At 49.1% G+C, this 17,135-nt stretch overlaps 1 protein-coding gene across 1 annotated transcript in view; it reads right to left on the bottom strand.

The window, feature by feature from the left end:
- Window positions 1-11,454: 11,454 nt before the first annotated feature.
- LOC144161581 (uncharacterized) overlaps window positions 11,455-17,135 on the bottom strand; it is a 39,188-nt gene continuing 33,507 nt past the window's right edge. The window contains exon 4 of the mRNA XM_077692226.1: window positions 11,455-11,801. Within this exon, the coding sequence (XP_077548352.1) occupies window positions 11,634-11,801 (168 nt within the window). The 3' untranslated portion in view covers window positions 11,455-11,633. The remainder of the gene's footprint in view (window positions 11,802-17,135) is intronic.

Genomic DNA, 17,135 nt, shown 5'->3' with positions numbered 1-17,135 from the left:
TACCCTCCTGCCAAAACCCCCAAGATGAAACTGCAGTATCAGATAATATTTCTCACAAGATTTGCGTGACCTCTTTCGTGCCGTGGTGCTTACACTTTGTACTCTCCGAATCAGGATCTGTCCTGAAAAAAGTGTCTTCTGTAGGTTCCGCCCACCGGAAGGTAAACGATATTGCTTCAAAAAGTACCAACGACGCTCAGTCTGCTGATTTAGTCACTTTTTATTCATCGCGCGATTTTTACACCACGGCATTTGGTGTTGCTTCAGACGGTCTAAGCTGTGGTTCTAACTCTCCTGTCTTGCTTCCGAGGACGTGTTTTTGTTGTTGAGCTGTAGCCGTAGCTAGTCCCTGGGCAAAGTACCCATCGGTGTTGTTTTCTTCGCTTGTAGTAGGAAGCACGGTATCATCGGGGGCGAAAATAGTCTCACCCTTTCTTTCTTTCGGAGACTCCTCGCCGAGCAACGTTGCATTTATGCTCACCGTGTCGTTGTTTTGGTCGTTAGGCGATGTCGAAGGAAATGGGAGAAAGTAGCCTTCACCTGTTTTCAAAAATATCGCAATTCCGAGGAACAGGAGAAGGGCCATAGACAACACGAAAATGATGCCGCCTATGAGGAGGTTCATGCGTCGCTGTTGTGTGCGTTTGGCGTGGAGTTCCTCTCGTAAGAAGGCATCGTACAGCTGCTTGGTGAAGACCTTCGAGTTGACATGAACACGGCTCGGCTGGCGCACGTTGCTGCTCGTAGGGAGTTGAGCCATGGCGACGCCATGTGAGCTACCGGAGGTGGTGAACCTGAGTGGGCGACCATGGACTGCACCCGGGAACAACGTGTCTGTGGTGATACCCTGGGTGACAATGTGTGGGTGCAGTTGGGGCAGAGGCATTGGCGGGATGACGGCCTGGATGCTTGGAAGGTTCGTGGGTTTCTTCATTGTTGTTGCTGTTGTTCCTGAGGTCATGGCACATGCCCAATCAGGGGATCGGCCAAACAACAGAGCTGGAGAAGAAAAAGTCTCTTATCTTATTACGGAGCACTGTAGAGCATCGACATCGTTCGTGGTGGATCATTGCCTGAAGACTACTTCAACCTTTCGGCGATTCCCGCAGAAGTGCATTCAATAAAGCATACACGCAGAGTCCCAGGATTAAATCTATAACGTTTGTTTAATACGAAAGTGTTTATTCCCGGATACATAAAGATTTGACTGACGTCATAATCGTCCCGGAAATGACGCCAGTACAACGGAGCAAGCGGCATGTAAAGGGTGCATCCCTGTCAACAGGGTCTTCTCGCGGAGAAGCAAGCTTTAGAACTAAATAGTATTTACACTTAGGGTTGCTAGTTTTCGGGTTTTAAATTTTAACACGAAAATGTTTTATTTGCGGATACCCAAAGATTTAAATGGCGTCATATCCGCCACGAAAATGACGCCAGTACACCTTTGCAGAAGCGACCCGTCGGCAGGACGTTACTCGCGAAGAACACCCACAAGACAGCCAGCAACCCGCAAACCATGCTCAGCTGCAGATTTCGCTGCGCATTTCACTTTTGTGTTTTACCGATTCCTACGACAGAGAAATCAACCAGTTTTTCTCCCCTTGCCCACTCACCCTCCTTTCTTAGCTCCTTAACCAGCGTTTGTTCCTGTACATACATCTTTCCCAACCCATCACCAGCGCCTTAAAAGACTGCATCGATTCTCGCAGTCGGGCGGGGTAAGGTGTCGCTGCCTGCCAGTAGAGAGGCCGAGATAATTCTTGCTGATGGTGTGAATGACGCGTGCGTTGGGCAAGTCAAGTGTGGAAAAGTGGACATCGACTTGGTCGTTTTTGTCATCGGCCCGTCAGCAAGGCAAGCCACACTGAAAACCGTTAGCCTAAACCTTTGTTGGTACGCACTAGGGCTCTGATAACTGGTTAAGACAAAATGATGCGGTTGGTTTTCACTTGTGCTTCAACGCATTTGTTCGCAAGCCGGCAACATAGTAAGCAAAGGAGCAGCAATGCTAGCGTGTGGACGTAACCAGAAGAGTATCAGCGACACCAATGGGAAGCTGATTGTAGGGTTTTAACGCACCGACGCAACGCAGGCGATGAGGCGCGCCGTAGTGGAATGCACCAGATTAAGTTTGACCACCTAAGCATCCCTAACGTGCGCCGAAATCTCGAACAGACGGGCGTTTTTGCGTTTCGCCTTCATCAGAAAAGCGGCCGCCGCGGCCAGGAATCGGACCCGCGACATCGTGTTCAGCAGCACAAGCGAATGGGAAGCATGCAGTACTATACCATATACACTGCAGAGTCAGTAAAGCAACAAAAAAATGTAGTACGGTGAGCATCACTGAAAAAAAAAACACTCCTAGCAGGTTTTTGGGGTTACGTTTTCTACGTAGCACGCTATTTTTGATCAGGGTTAAGTAATCTTGGTATCAATAGACTTAACATCTTAGTCTCGTAGTTAGCCTCCTGGTGGGTACGATGATTCTCATACTGTACATACAATTATTTCGAGTGAATTTGGCCAAGTTAACTATTGCATTATGGAGGTTTTATGGTTTTATGGAGGCTATCGTTTATTATTGGTTTACAGAGGCGATTGTCGAACGGTTCTTGTACTTCAAACAAGGAAACTTTTTTCAGTAAATGCCCAACCTGGGGGGTATTGGTTATTACTTTGACGACCTTATTTCTGTAGTCGCGAACGTTTAGATATGTCTCACACTGTAGTTTCACCCTATACTAAAAAAATGGCTAGTACATGATATAACTAAGGAATAATATGTATGATCATGCGGCTTTCCATCCGACGACGACGATGGTTTAACCCGAAGCATTCTCGTGATGGATTGTTGGGGTGGCCAGTCCCACACTGTATGTGTTTCTCCGGAGGTATGCACCACTTTTCTAGAATACGCACTGCAACTCTCCGGTGTGCACTCCGTACGCCTTGCTTTTGGGTTTGGGGTGTATGGTGCGAATCTGTACCTGCTGCTTGGCGTTCGCTTCCACCATGTCGAAATGGCTCAATCCGGTAGACGCCCTCTCCTCTCCGTTTTCTTTCTGCCGACGCTGTGCATTCGGGACGCTACCCTGGCGAACCCAGGTAACAGCTGGCAGACTCCTGGTTTCACTCTGCAGAGCCACGCGTGTGAATGCAATTAAGCCGCATGGGTAATCGTTGTGGGTGTCGTCTACAGCTTCGCAGTCGAACCACCTTCAAGGTGTGGATTGGAGCCAGTTCTTTTTCTTTCACTTAACCCATGACGATTCATCATCCCCGGCAGAAAAAGTTGGCTTTCCTGCAGGGCGTATTGGTGTACAACGGAATCAATGAGGACACTAAGGCTTCACTTATTGAATGTAGTTTTATTTGAAGTAACTCGTGATTTCGATAAAGGAGTCGTTTTACTCAAATAACCTTCATTGCTAACCGGTATGCTGGCAAATCCCACAGCATATGCGCTGTAAACATCACGCTGAGAGAGAGCGAATAAGCATTTATTAGAGCTGGGGCGGTATTATCCTGTTTTGTGTTTTGTTTTCGTTTCAAAAGTGCCCGTTTTGAGCAAGCCGTGACTAGCTAAAAGCGAACACCCGGATGTGACGCCATTGAAGCACCGCGGAGCTATGAGCGGCGGCTCCTCGGAGCAGACGATTAGGAGCAGACGATTTTTCGTCGCCTTGTTGTTGGTTCGCTGGCGGAACAATAAACACATAAAGGATATTTCGAAATAGGTTTAGTCGTTTAAAATGTGTTTACAAGAACAGTTGCGCGAATGTCAATCGAAAGCCCACGTACAACTGGACGTACGTCACAATAAAACGGACGGAAAATGGACGTTTTCAGAACGGACAAACGCGAGAATACCGCCCCTGGACGAAGCCTCCGTGAAAGGCGGCGGTGACGAAGGGAAGGTAGGTGGCGTCTCTCGCGGCGACGCCAAGAGTTTTAAACTTTTTACTTTTTTTATGGGATGGCAATCGAGGTGGAAGTGATTTTTAGATGCGACCGCATCTCATTCACCCGCCTTGTCTCTGCATCCGGCGTCGTCGGCGTCCGCCCCTCCCCCCTTCTCCTCGCCGCGCCAGCTGCGCTCTCCGCCGCTCACCCCCTCTCCTCTCCGATAGCGAACACTCTCTCGCGAGGGGCATTGGATTGGATTCGATTGCATTGGCTTGGCTTGGCTTGGCTTGGATTTGGATTGGATTGGATTAAAGTGGATTGTGTTGTATTGTGTTGCGTCATGGCCGCGGCAGACGCACTGGCGCCGGCGCGTCCCCTCACCGTTATGCGCGCTATAAAACGCGGTGCCTGCGCCGCTCCGCTTCATCGTTCCAGCGCCGTTCCTCCGCTGTCCAACGCTGCAACGTGAATCCCCTATGCGTCGCTTCTACACAGGGGTTCCCGCGAGGGGAGGTGGGAGTTTTTTTTGGGTTTGTTTCTTTCAGCACGGAAAATACCAGCGTTAGTTTTTTTTTTCAAGGCGTGTTATAACGCCATTTCCCGAGGCCCGTCCGCAAAATTTAACTTGAACTTCATTGCCTCTGCTTATACGGTCTGTCCCCCTGTTGTGCCTTGTGCGCGTGACGTGTCCCGCCAAAGCATGGAATTGTTCTCATTTGCTTGTTGCGGGTAAGCATCCGGCGAGTCCTCACACCCGTAATCTCTACCCAGGGGGCAGCGCGGAATCTTCTTTACACAGTCCAACCCTGAAGTAAGGTAGCGGGCCGAGGCCTGATATTAGTAGCGGCCTCCTGTTTGATCGAAAGGGCTGCCGACGCGGCCCGAGCGCAAGGCATCCGGGAATGAGGACGCCTCTCTGAAGCATCTCCTGGATTTAATTAAAGTTTATTCCCCCCCCCCTCTCTCTCTCTCTGCAACAACTTAAGTTCTGTCACCGTGCAGCGCAATAACTGGGGCGATGCGTCCGCCTGTACTAGCATACTGCCAGTGGTACCATTGCCTCGGTAGGAGGCGAGTATAGCGTAAACAGACACGCCCTTGTCACGTCATTGGTAAGATCACCACGTGATCACATTTCCACCAAACAACCGTTAAATAAAATTACGTGAGCTTATGGCCGTGTCCAGAAATTTTGCTCATTGCAACTACCATAACATCAACAAATGTTTCGGCCTATTGTGTCTGGTAAACATACTGCCACCTTTTTATTATTAAATCGAGGTGAAAGTTGTCAAACATAGCGTTATCAACTGAGAAGGGGTGGGTGCTACTCCAGAAAAAACTGTGATCAACGCAAAACAGGACATTACCTATGAGAATAAAAAAATCGGCGAGTTTTAACATTTGTAAGCCCGTTTATCTCGTAAAAAGGTTTAGGCTTGGTTTCGCAAAGTCGAACTCTGTTTCATAAAAGTTTGGCTACTGTATGGTAGGATTAAGCCTGTTGCTTGCGCTGAATCAAACGCCCAGACAACCCAGCCGCAGCGCCGTCCATGGCGAGACTGAAGGGTAAGCGTATACGGAGAGCGAGAGAATAACTTTATTTCTGACGAGGCTCAGTCCTAGCGAGTGTCCCTCAGGTGAGGGAGGCGCGCCAGGTAATCCTGAGCCCTAGTGGCGGTCAGGAGCTGTAGCTCGGGCGAGGAGCTCCCGGTCACCTCCAGCCAATTCTTCCAATTCTTTTTCCATGTTCCCCCCCTCCCAAAAATAAAAAGAATAACCTGGGGAACAACACCCGCTCCAGCAACGCTATGGCAGGTTTGCAGCCAATCAAAAATAAATGAACAGGGGTTATAACCCAAACATACTTTTTGTAGTAAAAGCCAATTTGTAGAATGCAAAATTAAATACACCCCCATATTGGTACACTTTCGGCCAGTTCATAGCAGTTCGGCCAGTTCGTACCCGCACGGCCACGCATGTCCACTGGCCTGTCCACACGCGTGCAAAACGTGAGCGTACACCACCCTAAAATCGTAAGACATCTTAAGACATTGCACTAGGACACGAGTGGGTCACCAATCCTGCCGTGCCCATCCGAATGCACGGGAACACCACTGTCTAATCGCGAACGGCACGCACTGTTTGAACACACGGCAGCAGGAGCACAGCACAAAGGAGCAGCGTCCGGAAGAATTACGCAGCGGATGACTGTACAGACACAGTTGACTCCAAGAAAGTCCCAAAGCTGTAGAACTTGAGTTCCGTCTTCTTCACATGTCTTTACCTTCAGGCGTCGCCCAAAAGGTCGTAGGGGAAGGCAGATGTCATGTGCAGAGCCAACAGGTATCGGCTACTAGATGCCAAATTCACTGTCGCGAAATGTCCGGCATGCTGTTACCGACAAACTCCACCAGTCCTATTAAAAGTTTCACCGCTTCAGCGTTATCCAGTGCCTGACGCAAATAAGGAGGTTCCAGTGGGAGGCGAACGAGGCGACTTAATCTGGACACAAAGGGAACTGTTTTTGCACAATCCAGGAGATAGTGGCTGATGGAAGGAGCACTGAGTCCGCAGAAGCACGTATTGTTACGCAGCAGATCCACCCGGTGGAAATAATGGGGAAACCGTCCATGTCCGGTTAAAAGTTGGGCGAGTCTTCGGGGCGGAGGAAAGAATGGCGGTATGGCCAGAACACTTGGTACCCATCGAAACAACTCAGTGTCTGTGTTGTCGGAGCTCCACCTACGTTGCCACTCCAGCCGACCTACCTTCAAGAGCCGTGCTCTTACAATTCGCTTCGAAGTACGCCCCTCCACTTCAGCACCCCTAGTTGCCGCACTTGTAGCGACGAGATCGGCGAGCTCGTTGCCCCACACACCGGAGTGGCTGGGAACGTGGAAGAGGGAGACTGGAACGGAAGGAGCCAGTGATTGATAGTTTACTTGAATTTCATGAACAGTTTCCGAGGGGTTGAAAGGATCTCCTAAAGCCAAAAGCAAAGACAGACAGTCAGAATAAATGAAAACGGGACAGGAGGGCTTGTTGTTGTTGAGGTAGGGGAACAAACGGTGTAAGGCAATAGCTTCTGCGCCATAAGAGCTGGTCGGTGGCAAAATTCGAAACCTTTGCGTCACCAAAACCTCATCACACGAGCTGAGCACAACGAACGCTGCACCGGCAGATGTCGTGGTAAAAGAGCCGTCTGTGTACGCATGTAAACCAGGGCTCAACTTTATCTTCTCAGCTGTACGGCAGTCTATCCTGCGGTGTGGAATCGCCAAGCGTAGAGCGGGATGACAGCAGGTCCAGAGAAGAGGATGTTCCACCTCGCCCGGGAAAATGCGTGTTCCATGCAGCTCAGTGGACTGCCGCCGGTGAAACAAGTCGAAAAGACCTGTCTCGATGTCCAAGACGATCGACAGCGGAAGGGAGTTTGCCAATACTTCCAGCGCCGCGGTTCTAGTTGTGGTGTAAGCTCCGGTGACCACAAACAGTGACGAACGCATCAAGGAGTGAATTTTAGCTTTTAACAAATGGTGCTGATGATCGCCCCACCATGCCGCTGCAGCATAAGTTACAGTCGGCAGAATTGCTCTGTGGTAAAGAAGGCGAAGGTGACTGCGGTCCAGAAAGGAATGAAGACGCGCAAAACCGATGAGGGCGGCGGACATCTTCTCAATGCGGTTCCGCAAATGATTCGTGTGGGCAACAAAGGTCAAGTGGCTATCGAACACCACACCCAAGAGCTTCATCTCAGTGACTTGCCGCAAAGTCGTGCCGCACAGCTTAATGGTCGGCTTCCGCTGTGCACCTCTCTGTCCTCTCGATACCAACAGACATGTACACTTGGTGGGGTTCAATTTTAACTTCGCAGCACCCGTCCATTTTAACATTTTCTCTAGAGTCTCGTTGGCGAGATTCTCAAGCGCCCGCCGTGTACCTCCCTTTATTACGACTACTGTATCGTCAGCGTAGGCCTGAATATGCACATTAGGTGGTACAGGAAGGCACAGTAGGTCATGAATCGCGATGTTCCACAATAGCGGGCTCAAAGGTGAGCCCTGGGGGCTGCCCATCGTTGTCTGGACACGCACACTCCCCGCATGACTTCTGTAGTGCACCGACCTTCCATGTAAGAAGGATTCAAGCAAGCGGTAAATGTTAAAAGGGCAGCGGTGGGCTCGCAGGAAGTAAAGCAAGAAAGGGTGCCAAATTGAGTCAAACGCTCCTTTAAAGTCCAATGAAATGAGCAGAGCCAACGATCCCTCTTCACGGCAAGCCTGGAGATGCAAGCGCAGGTTGTGCAGCGCCGATGTTGCACTCTGTCCCTGAGTGAATCCATACTGATGTTCGTGAAGTAGGCTGGACGTGTGCAGGAAGAAGTAAAGTCGACCGTTCAGCATGCGTTCCAGTAACTTACCGAGTAGAGATGAAATGCAAATGGTGCGGTATGAAGAGGGGTCATGCGGCGGGCGGTTCGGTTTCAGAACCGCCCGGTCACCTCCAGCCAGGTAGTGGGAGGGTTGGGTAAACGGAGCGGGGGTAAAGAGGGGCATTCCCAAATGGCGTGTGGCGTGGTATCTCGAGCGCCACATGCCGGGCAATTCGGGCGGGGATATAATGTGGGATAGGTGTGGTGGAGGACGTGTCTGGTGGGGAGGGAATGGGTCTGTAATTGTCGCCATAATCTGTCCAAGGGTGAAGGAAGAGACGTGTGAGGGGGCGGTAGTTCTAGCCGCTCTAGGCGGTACTGTGTGGTAATGTCGCTAAAAGTAAGCAGGGGTTCGCGAGCGTTTCGTGCGCCGTGCTGTGAGACGTCCACGTCTGGTGCTCGGTAAATGAGTCCTCGAGCGGCCAGGTGGGCCGTTTCCGCACCGCCAAAGCCCACGTGGCCGGGGGTCCAGTGCAGGATTATGATTTTGTTGGGAGGAGGGCGGGATAGCATAATTTGGCGAGCAGGGAAGGAGATGTGTCCCCGCGCGAAATTTCGTACGGCCGTCTTAGAATCGGAGAATATGTGAGATGGGGGTGGTTGGTGTGTTATGGCCAGAGCTATTGCCGCTTCCTCGGCCTCGTGGGGGTGGGCTGTGCGGATGGTGGCTGCCGCTGCTGGGATCGGTCTGTCTTCTGTGATAATAGCAGCCGCAAAAGCAGGTCGGTGTCTATATTCCGCGGCGTCTACGTAAATGGAGTCCGGAGATGGGGGGAATAGGCGTAAGTGTGCCAAGGCGCGGGCCCTTCGTCGGGCTGCGTGGTGGTTAGGATGCATGTGACGGGGAAGGGGGAGGATTTCGAGGTTTTCGCGGTGAGATAGGGGTAGGAGGTGAAGGTGGGGGGGGGGCCTGGAACAGTGAGGTTGAGTTGTTGCAGGACGATCGAACCTGTGGGAGTTGTGGATAGACGAGCAAGTTGGCTAAGGCGGTGGGCTTCGAGGAGCTCGGGGATTGTGTTAAATGTCCCAGTTGAAAGGAGGCGGATGGTAGACGTGTTGGGTGGAAGGAGAAGTGCTGCTCTGTATACCCTGCGCTGCAAGGCTTCCAATTTGTCGAGTTCCGCTTTTGTAAGCGATAAGTAAGGAATGGAGTATGTGAGTCGTGAGGTGAAGAGAGCTGTAACGAGTTGTAATCTCTCTTTTTCGGAAGGACCATGGCCGCGGGCGGTGATTCGACGGATAAGTCCTACTATTTGTGTCGCGTGTCGGCTGAGTGTTTGTATTGTGGAAGAGTTGCCTCGATTTTGCTATAGGGTCAGTCCAAGTATGGTGAGGGATGGCGTAGGTGTTATTGGTTGGCCATTTATGTGGATTTGTATGGGGGGAGGCCAAGGGGTGGGCCGGCGGCGCGGAGTTTGCGGAGAGTGACGCGTTTCCCAGCGCGTTTTGTCCCTCTCCAAAACATACCCTGTAGCTTTCCTGCATGTTAGTAACCGCAGCCGGACGCTCTCCAGAGAGCGGAAATGCGTGCGAAAAGTGTTCTTCTCAGCACATGCGTTTGGTCCGTGAGTGACCAAGCGCCAGCGAAGCAGCCGTTGAACACTCGTTTAGTCACATGGTACAGCAGCCGTCAGTCCCAAAGCCAGTGCAGCGGAAGACGTGGCGTGATGTCGCATCTGCCACATTGTGCTCCGGGGAATCAAGGTTACTGAGTCGCGATGACTGACCTTGAAAGGCGTCGCAGTAGAGCTTTCGCTTTAAAAGGGCCTGGCGGCATACAAGGGCTGAGCTTGCTGCAGTTTGGGACCATAGTGTCGGAAAACAAAAGCACGAGGAAGGTTAATGGAGGAAATAAATTCGCCTTGTCTATAGTGACGTCTGACGGCAAGCAATTTTTTCAAAGCCTGGACTGACAGAGGCCAAAGAGTCTGCCGTTGTGGTACGGAGGTTCTGTCTTAGCTTCTTGTTACGAAAGGCGGTGGTTGAAGTCCTGCTCTTGCCAGCACATTTCTAACAGATTCATTTTTAATTATACTTTTCACGACTTAGTTTTGGGTGCTTTGAATGATTGTTTTGTTAGATAATGTTCGGTTAGTTAGTTTACGTTACGTTAGGTTAATGGAGGAAGAATTAGTGCAAAACGCGGTAATTTTCCATCGAAACGCCGGTGGATGTCGCTTTCGTGGGGTGCTCATAGTACCGTCGGGTGGCCATTTAGACAAATTCGCTTCGACTGGCTATGCACCATGGTAGAATTAATACTGTTTTCTGCGTCATACAACGCCGAGAGAGCGTACCGGTGAAAACGCATCGTCGGCTGTCGCTGCAATAAGAACTGAGCGAAAAAATGGGCTCTGCCGCCAAGGTAATGAGCAGTCCCAGTGACTTACTGCGGCACTACTTGGACGGGCTCGGAAGAAAGAGTTTTATTGAGCAGAATAGTCATCTAGCAACAGGCGTGATAACGCTATTAGAGTGAAGCTTATTAGGGAGGAACTAAAGTGTCGCCGCGCACGCAATAAAATCTGTTCAACATCTACTGAAAAATGCCTATGGCTCAATATACGATCCCAGGCTCTTGGACAGCAGCGAGATGTGATATACAATTTGAATGAAGAATAATAGTGGCGCATGGGATCCTCCACCTTGCCCTGATGCAAAAAAGCTTCCGCAACAAGGGCTGAAAAAGAGGAGCAAACGATTACGCCGTCATTGACAAAGGCCCAGGAGGACGACAAGAACTACAGAAATAGGCGAGCAGCTTGCGTGATAGAATACGCGAAAACGAAACGCTATTTCATTTATTGCAGCTACAAAATATTACACAAGATGTTGTGCACGCCATTCATCTGCATTTATACACAAAATACGAGAGCCAGAGTCATGGCTTTGCAACAGGAACAGTTTGCACCCACATCGGTATTAATTATAAACTAGTTTATTTTCACCATATGAGCAGAAAAAAAATTGACTTCAATAGTGGTGTGGTTCATGTTACACCGCCACTGTTTCGTACACTGCGCTCGGAGCTTTTTAGCGCACAACTACAATACAAAATAAATGACATAGTTGTAAAATTACGAACAGTTTTCCACAACTGCGCTTGTCTGAAGGTTGCGGGCGCAAATTCGGGTGCAAGAAGCGGTGCCACAAATCTCGCACTTTTGTCACCGCTGGTGAGTATAGAATCGCGGGCAATAACACATAAACGCGTATTACAGAAAAGCGACAGTGTCTGAGTGGTTCCGGTCCTCGAGACGTTAGCAGGCGGTAGGTGGTCACGGTAGCAGCGCTAATACAAGAGCGAGCACTGCGGTCTGCTTGCCGGATTCATTGGACTACCGCTGGGGCATCCGAACACGTATCCGAAGTGCGTGCTCTCCCGTGCGACCGTGTTGCAGGTCTCCTCAGCTTCAGGGATTTCCCGGGCATCGCCTGTGCACACGAGGTAGCACATCACCTGGGCAGAGGAGCGTCCCTTGTGATAACCGAATGATCGACGCTTGCATATACAGTCGACTCTCGATAATTTATATTTCGCGGGGCAATGTTGCGTGCCATCCAGTGAATAAAATTGCTCGATAATTCGTAGCGAAAACACATAACATCGCCAATGGGAAGGTATTTCTACTAAGAAAAAAAACAGAAGTAACCGTCGTTTCTGGGATAAAACACAAAACTTTGAAGTGCGAAAACAGGCCCTGTGTTTTGTACTCATGTCGCCGCCGTTGCACCCGAAGGGAGGCCAGGCGCGGTATTCTCGTGATTTGTCCGCTTTGTGTCCGCTTCAGAAGTTTTAAAAAGCCCTGATTGGCTAAAAGCGAAAACCCGGATATGACGCCATGCAAGCACGGTGGAGCTGCTATGAGCCACGGCTTCTCTACGCAGACGATTTTTCGTCGCATTCTTGTTGGCTCGCTGGCGGAACAATAAACACATAAAAGGCTGTTTAAAATACGTTTACTCGTTTAAAATGTGTTTAGAAGAACAGTTGCGCAAGAGTCAACCCGAAGCCCGCCTAGAATTGAAGTACGTCACAGTAAAACGGACACAAAACGGACGCTTTCAAAACGGACAACAACAATAACACCGCTCCAGTTGAGACTGGCGCTAGCGCCTGCATCTATCTATTTTGTCGTCCTCAACCTTGTTTGTAGCGCGCAGCGCCGTGTGTAGTAGTTTGTGTGAGGGCAGTTTCAGGCTTTGATTTGAGTGATAGGTCTCAACTAACGTGGCAACCCGTGCGGTACGCTCGACTTGGTGAGAGAAGTCGTCATTCTGAACGATATTAATAAGGGAGGCGTGTTGCGAATGGACATATAAGTTGTGATGAAATTTCGAGGGGTATGAAAAGAAAGTTTTTCTATCGTTCAGAAACGTATGAGAGCAAAAAGACGATTCCACCAAGGTCTATAAAAAATTCGACATAGTTCCTATGGCGAAATAGATGTCTCAGCAAACGCCAAAAGTGGCCGCATACAGTTGCTCGTGTCTACACGAATGAAACCAAATTGCGGCCGCTGTAAAAAAAAAGGAAAATAACATATACATATAAAATTATTTCAATTCGACTGGGATATTTGAACCGTGGTCGCCAGGAGCAGCAGTCAAGTTTGGTGTCTACAGCACTAACCCTGTACCATTCCGAGATGGAACAGTGATTATCCGCATGCGTGCCGCATGACAGGTGAACGTGCCAGAACCGCAAACACGGTGCAGCAGGGACGAAGTCTTCGATAATCGCTGGCTTTCCCCTTCAAAACAAAGACTTAGCACCCGGTGAAAGTCTCCGTTTAAACTGAAAAGAATATGATTGTTCCATGCTGGATCACAAAAGTCCCAGCAGAGCTTCCCCTTTCAAAATCTTCGCACAATTTCACTTCAAATCATTGATCTCAAAAAGGGTTTCCCTCACTGCAGATTGGTTTCATCACAATGAATTCCCCCGGAGAAGCTCTGGTTTTTTTTTAACGTTACCATGTTTAAATAAAAAAGAAAAAAGCCGTTTTTTTTCTTATGCGTTTTCGTTTTTTTTACTGGTTCACATAACTAGTTGCGGACTTGTAACAATGCTGTATTTGTGCTTCTTGTTTAATAGGAAGTTTGATTAATTCGAGGCGTTTTGCAGTCTCCGTACACTTCGTACTAAAGCCGACTGTGTAAACCAAAATGCAACGGTTCTGGGTTGTCGCTCTTTCTCCGTGGTAATTACGGTGTTCTTTTGCTTGAAAGTGACCTAAAGCCGTGGACAAACGAAACGCTATCACGAAATAATTAACTAGAACACACACAGAGCAGGGTTTCTTTGCATGCAAGTCAAATTTACGAGCGGTCTAATTACATTAACAAAATTTGGAAATGGTGCTTTCCGGATATACCGATTAGAGCACTGCGCGGGCCCGGGCTGGCCGGAAAGCCCGGGCTTGACCCGGCCCGCGGGCCGGGCCGGGCCGCCCGAAGTCGATTATAGGTGGGCCCGGGCCGGACTCGAGCTCAACGCCGTGGGCCCGGGCCGGGCTCGGGCTTGAATTCATAGGCACAGACGTTAATAGGTCCGACGTGAAGTGTAGACAAGAGCATTAAAATGAATATTCTTGGTTTATTTCAGCGCGCTTCTTGCTGTTATTTGTGCGCATTGTTTTAGAAACGTGCTTTGCTAGGTCTGATGGTCACTATACTGCAATTTTAATGACATTTCTTGTACTGCATCAACATTTTATATTTTGGGGTATAACATATCAAAGATACAATTACAAGGAATGCCCAAGAGAGGAATAAATTAATTCGGATATCCTGGAGCTTCGCACATATGTCTATGTATGTACACGTGTGTTTTAGATGTCGCACCAATCAAAATGCGGCTGCCGTGGTCCGTAATCAAACTCGCGTACCACAGAAACACCACCGCTTAACAATCACTGGAGGATTGTAACGCGCGTACATACTCGTTGATTCAAATGCGGATCAAAAAATTTAAGCAATACCAACTTATGGCCGAGACAACCACGTGAAGTTGCCAAGAGTCTGGTCTTCAAAGGTTATGGTGTCTCTCATGTTAGAATACCAGCTATTATTAAGCCAATGTGGCGTGAACTGCAGACGGTGAAAGCTAAACTACGTGCACTTTTAAACCCTTATTTTTTGCGTTCAGTTCATGACGTGCTTGTACAGACTAGATGCTCCGTCTGATCGCACGGAATATAGAAACAAACTTCTTTCAGCGTCAAAGACCGGGCGTGGTCACACACGCGCGGGCCCTCCCTGGACCAGAAAAAAATAAATTACCGGGCCGGGCCGGGCCGGGCCTGGGCTTAACATTGCGGGCCCGGGCCGGGCTCAGGCCAGGCTCACTTATGATTGCCCGGGCCCGGACCGGGCTCGGGCTTCGCGAAGCGGGCTCGGGCCGGGCTCGGGCCTTAAAATCTGGCCCGTGCAGTGCTCTATTACCGATAGCGCGCCATTATTGAACCTCAACGTATAGTATTTTTCAAATTTGACTGTTCTGGTTGGTATTTTTGTGTTCACATTTCATTTGAAGATGACTGTACATAATATTCGCAGTGTACTCACTATAAATTTAAACACTGCTTTGCACGCAATGTATACTTTCACGTAATAGATGGGACAACCTAGCAGAGAACAATTTCCACATGCAACCTGGCATTCTTAGAGATTTCATTGTAAAACGTTTCTATCCAAATTTAATCACACTAAACTCCCATTATGACGAAGTTGGTAAGACGAATTCTTACTTATGCGGAAAAACGAAGGAATATTATGGTTTGTTTTCTATAGACCCAATTCAAAGAAAAACGGCTTAAGACGAGGAGCGTTGCACGTACTCTTCAGTTAAGACAAACAACATTCGAAATGACTACCGCTACTGCACTCTAAGAAAAAAAAGTAGAAAAAGGGAGGAAATCGAGGCTTTTCTCCCCCGGACCAGCGAGATTCTCCCTTTAGCTAATTACAGGTAGCGCCCTCTGTACGGCCTCTACGAAACACCGAAAAGGGGGAGGAAATATTCTTCCCTGTCGTCTGCAATCTGCTGTCGGCGCCGACGCCGAAAACGAAACCGTTCATCGTTGCACTGTGGTTTTCGCCGATCGGGTGAATATGACGACTATGAGCAACACCTCCCCTGCGGTGTGCTGCTTGCTTGTTTTCTCGCTGTCTTTTTTTATTATTACCATGTGCCCGCCACGCTTACGCACGGCTCGCCAGCCGTGTGTTTGAAGCACATTCTGTGGGCACCGCTGCATGCTTGCTGTGGGCGACTCGCCTGAGCCCTGTTCAACGTTACCATTGCATTTGTGGACGTTTTATACTGACGCCCAAGGGTAAAAGAGGTCAGCGATGATAGCAAACTGCCCCTTCTTTCGCCTACGAGCACGGCCCTCAGCATATTGAGGCATCAGTTACTAACAACAAAAGGCCCCCATTCGGTAACATCTCTGCTGAATGGTTGCCAGACGAGTGGTGCGCGTTACGCTAAAAGAGCGAAGGCGAGGCAATGAGTGTCATTACACAAACATACCTGCCGTACTGTTTCGTGAAACGTTTTTTTCTTCTTTGAGATATTTTACTGCTTCTTACAAAACCTCAAATTAATGAAAGTTTGCAATTGCACGGGTTACATTTGATGAAATAACAAAACTAGCTACCTAAGGCTTACGCACTGCCGTGGGTTATCGAAACAAGCAACGATATCACTGTTCCTACCTGCATTCTCGGCGATCAGGGTTATAAATACTTTGTCGCCGTTTCAATGTTTAGTTGTGGCTTGTGATCATGCGGACATGTGAAAAGTATACTATATGTTGTGGTGTATACGTGTATCATGCTTGCGATGTTGTGTGTTGCGTGTATTGTGCGTTGGCAGAGTCTTTAATGAAGTGTATGTCGATGTGTTGTGCTATGTCTCTGCCCAATATGTGCCCGTCCACGTGCGGCCTCCATGATGTTGGCTATACTAATACGTTATCCATAAAAGAAACCAAGGAAACGCCTTGATGTAAGTGCCCACTGATGGTGATGCTTAGTAGCTGCCTCTACCAACCCCTACTTTTTTTGCGTCATCTATCGGTCATTTTAAAACGTTTACGGTTCCTTTACTTCGAGCACGCTAGAGGGCGAGCATTGTCGAGGATGCGACAGCGACGGATACGTTTTTCGTGTTGCCTGCATTGCCTTTGCGCTGAGATTTACGATTGCAGACGATCCGCGTTTTGATGCATCGGTTGTAGCAAGGTAAGACGACTAACAAACACTGGTTGTTCTTAAACGGCCGCATTGGATGCTTGTGATCTCGTGTGCGGTGAACGGCGGGGTTACGAGCCTTTCGGAAATAAAGACGGCATTTTGAAAGCAATCGGTATGACTTCTACTGTGTTTACGGAGGTGCGTTCGCTCTGAACGCGTAGGCGGGGCGCGCAGCGAGACGAATGCAAGATGTCGCGCATATACGATTGGCGACATAGCTTGCTAACCGTAGTTCTGGTGCTCGGTAGGTAATTTCTTGGTTATTTTAGCGCATTTTAAGCGCACACAACCACAGTAACCTACGTATTTGTACTTCTTCGATCCTCAAACCGATCAGCTCGCTAGGCCTTTCTCGCATGACAAGCCTTGCTTGGGTGACGCTGCCAGGGGAGCAACGCTCATCCATTAGCTCACGAAAGGGGGAAATCTTCCTCCACTCCTAGGGGTAGAAATGCGCTCCTCCCTCTTAAAGGGAGAATCTTTCTACCTCTTAGGGAGCAATATATGATACATTCCTGTTTCACCCTTCAGG

The sequence above is a fragment of the Haemaphysalis longicornis genome, unplaced genomic scaffold (genome assembly GCF_048455015.1).
Source record: "Haemaphysalis longicornis isolate Haplotype H1 unplaced genomic scaffold, Haemaphysalis longicornis Haplotype H1 scaffold_12, whole genome shotgun sequence".
Lineage (NCBI taxonomy): Eukaryota > Metazoa > Arthropoda > Arachnida > Ixodida > Ixodidae > Haemaphysalis > Haemaphysalis longicornis.
The sequence above is the reverse complement of the archived record's forward strand: the minus strand, read 5'-3'. Positions and strand labels throughout refer to the sequence as shown.